Raw genomic sequence first — 2,631 nt, forward strand, 5'->3', positions numbered from 1 at the left:
ACCCAATACAGATGAGTCAATATTATTTTATGTTGTATTCTCATGTGAATATGTACTACATATTTTTCCTCATATGTGTGCAGTCCAAATCTGCCATCGTTATGCATCTGGCTAACAAACCACATAGGCTTCTTTCTGGGGATAAACACTTCTTCTTATATTAAATTTTAGACTTCTGTTCTCCATGTGATGCTGCTAACATAATGTGCCCCATCACTCATCTGCCTCAGCAAGGAGAGAGAGCATCCAGACAGCTGAGCTAGACCCCACTGGCCATGTTCATTTTCAGACATTTTTTGATTCACAGTTTCACACTGCATTGGAAAGAAGGAAGCCTGTTCCAGAGGCAATGATGTGGGCTGTCGGGTATCTCAGTTTCAGAGGTGGGCAAGGAAATGCGTGCCATCAACAGAGACTGACACATTTGTGTTGCTCAGCCCCATCTAGAAGACTGACAATGCTACCAGCTTTCACTCCCAGCCTCATAGGTACAGCTAAGTGTAAGCAATTCAAGTCTTGTACTGACAGGATTGGTCCTGCAGTAAAATTCTGTATATGCATCTGCACGCAGAAGGAGGGACAGGTAAGAAATCAGATGGGTCAAAATAGTCTTCACTTTCTCCTGCTTCATAACCTTCCCCAGATGGACACTTGCTGCTCTCAGTGTGCCTGCACACACACATGTAAGCATCTTCCCCTGGCTGTTCCATCTCCACAGGCTGGCTGCAGCCCTGACTGTGCCACATGTTTCTGTATCCCTGTGCAACTTGCCATGGCAGCAGGGTGGTACCTGTCCACCCTCTGCTCTGACCTTCACTTCAGCCTGTGTGTTCACACAATGCCACACGACCAGTTCTCTTTTACCCTCATAATCTCCTCCATTTCTCTGAAGGTGCTGCTCACCCTTAGACATGGTGATGGTGTCAGACACAACGCAGGTCCTTCAGAGGTTCATAGCTAGGGCCAGCACAAAATGGAGAACTGGGAGAACAAAGTGGGAACCTAAGAGGACTCCAGAAACAAATTACTCCTAAAGCACCCTGAAGCAACGTCTGAGGTATCACTTATTTCTTCTCTCTCCAAGGCCTAGAGCTGGGTAGGCTGAGCAGGGTGGACCTCGCACAGGTTGCTGTGCTGGCAGGTGCCAGGCACCATGCAGCACCTCACAATGCTGCTGAGATTAGGCCTGCCCATCAGAGAGGTGCGTATGGGGGTCCAGAAGTCCTCCTTCCCCAATAATAAGATACCCGGGATTCATCCCCCACCTCTGCCTGGGGGATTTCAAGGCCACATCCTCCACGAGGGCACACACTTACCAGGGAGGAGCAAATGATTTCTACCACTGGTCTCAAAGCTTAGGCTTTGTTTTCCAAGATACCTTTAAATCAGCCACCTGAAAGCCCCTGTGATGCTGCTGCAGGTTAGCTGTTACACTGTGGAATAGCACCGGGACAACGGGCACATTGTGACCTCTGCAAGCATCCTGCATTAGCCTTGAGACACCAGCATAGAGGCATGCAGCGCTTCGCAAATCCGCTCCTCCGGCATGTACTTCCCAGGAGCTGTTCTGATGCTGCTCAAAAGCAGCAGTGCCTGAAGTATTTAAGATCTCTGAGGACACTGCAGTTCAATGGCTTCAACACTGGTTTTCTAGGGGAAACAGGTATTCCAGAGAGTCTTATAACAGGAGAAAAATCATCTGAGGAAGCCGACCTGCGTTGGCCGATATGGACACTTGTTCACACTGGCAGCTGCCAAGGGTGGGTGCTCTGGCAGTACAAACTTCTATTAAGAGGTGATCTGCCCACCCATCAGCAGAATGGGGCTTTTCAGGAGTTGTGTGAGTCTCTGACTACATCCCATGGAAAGTGTGTAATTGTGACGAGGGATAAAACACAGCTGAGGCGTGTGGGGGCAAAAGATGGCAAGGAGACGGAGATGGAAACTCTGCCACCAGCCCTACCAGCAATCCACATAGTCAGCATTAAGTGTCGCCCTGAAGCTGCTAGAGCCAATGGCCATGAGCTTCTTGTGCCTGGTCTTCTTTGAAGTGGTTTATTATGAACAACAGGAATAACTTTTCTCTGAGGTCTATTGAGAGGACCCCCTCCTATAGGTGTATCCTCCTGAGTGATTTGATTGTTAAAGGACTAGAGAACATGACCCCAGACAAATGGAACGCGGCGTTTAACAGAGTGAAGAGATGGGAGAACTACTGCCTTGGTACACTTTCTTAAATGGTTCTTCCTGCAGTCAGGCTTCAGATGTGTTTTGATTAGCGTTGAATGAGCTATCCTGCTCCAGCCCTGCCAACCTCTTTCCTTCAAAGAGTGTAAAAACCTAACAGACCACATGTCAATAGCACTAATAAAAGATTTAAATGCAGATGTTTCATTTTAGGAGTATTCCATGACTAGGTTGATATGTGCTATGTTTGGGCTGTGAAGGGACAGTTAATTTCCCTTATCAAAAAAATGGGCCAAAGCATGCCTCAGATCTAGTTTAGCCAGCCTTCTGCACAAATTTCTCTTTTATGGGAGTCATAAGACCATACCTCAGATGCAAATGCCCTCAATTTTGAGAAAGCCTGGGCTGCAAAGTCAATTCTGTAGGTCAAGCCTGTCTTTGATG

At 47.5% G+C, this 2,631-nt stretch overlaps 1 protein-coding gene across 1 annotated transcript; it reads left to right on the forward strand.

The window, feature by feature from the left end:
• Positions 1–1,192: 1,192 nt before the first annotated feature.
• On the forward strand, positions 1,193–2,385 carry CUNH21orf140 (chromosome unknown C21orf140 homolog). The gene is given in 2 exon segments (XM_057410049.1): positions 1,193–2,029; positions 2,032–2,385. Coding segments are annotated over 2 exon segments (720 nt in total). The 5' UTR covers positions 1,193–1,515; the 3' UTR covers positions 2,238–2,385.
• The last annotated feature ends 246 nt before the right edge of the window (positions 2,386–2,631 follow it).

The sequence above is a fragment of the Pezoporus wallicus genome, unplaced genomic scaffold (genome assembly GCF_028554395.1).
Source record: "Pezoporus wallicus isolate ANWC-B61680 ecotype Strahan unplaced genomic scaffold, APGP_CSIRO_Pwel_v1 contig_7011, whole genome shotgun sequence".
In the NCBI taxonomy this organism is placed as follows: Eukaryota; Metazoa; Chordata; class Aves; order Psittaciformes; family Psittacidae; genus Pezoporus; species Pezoporus wallicus.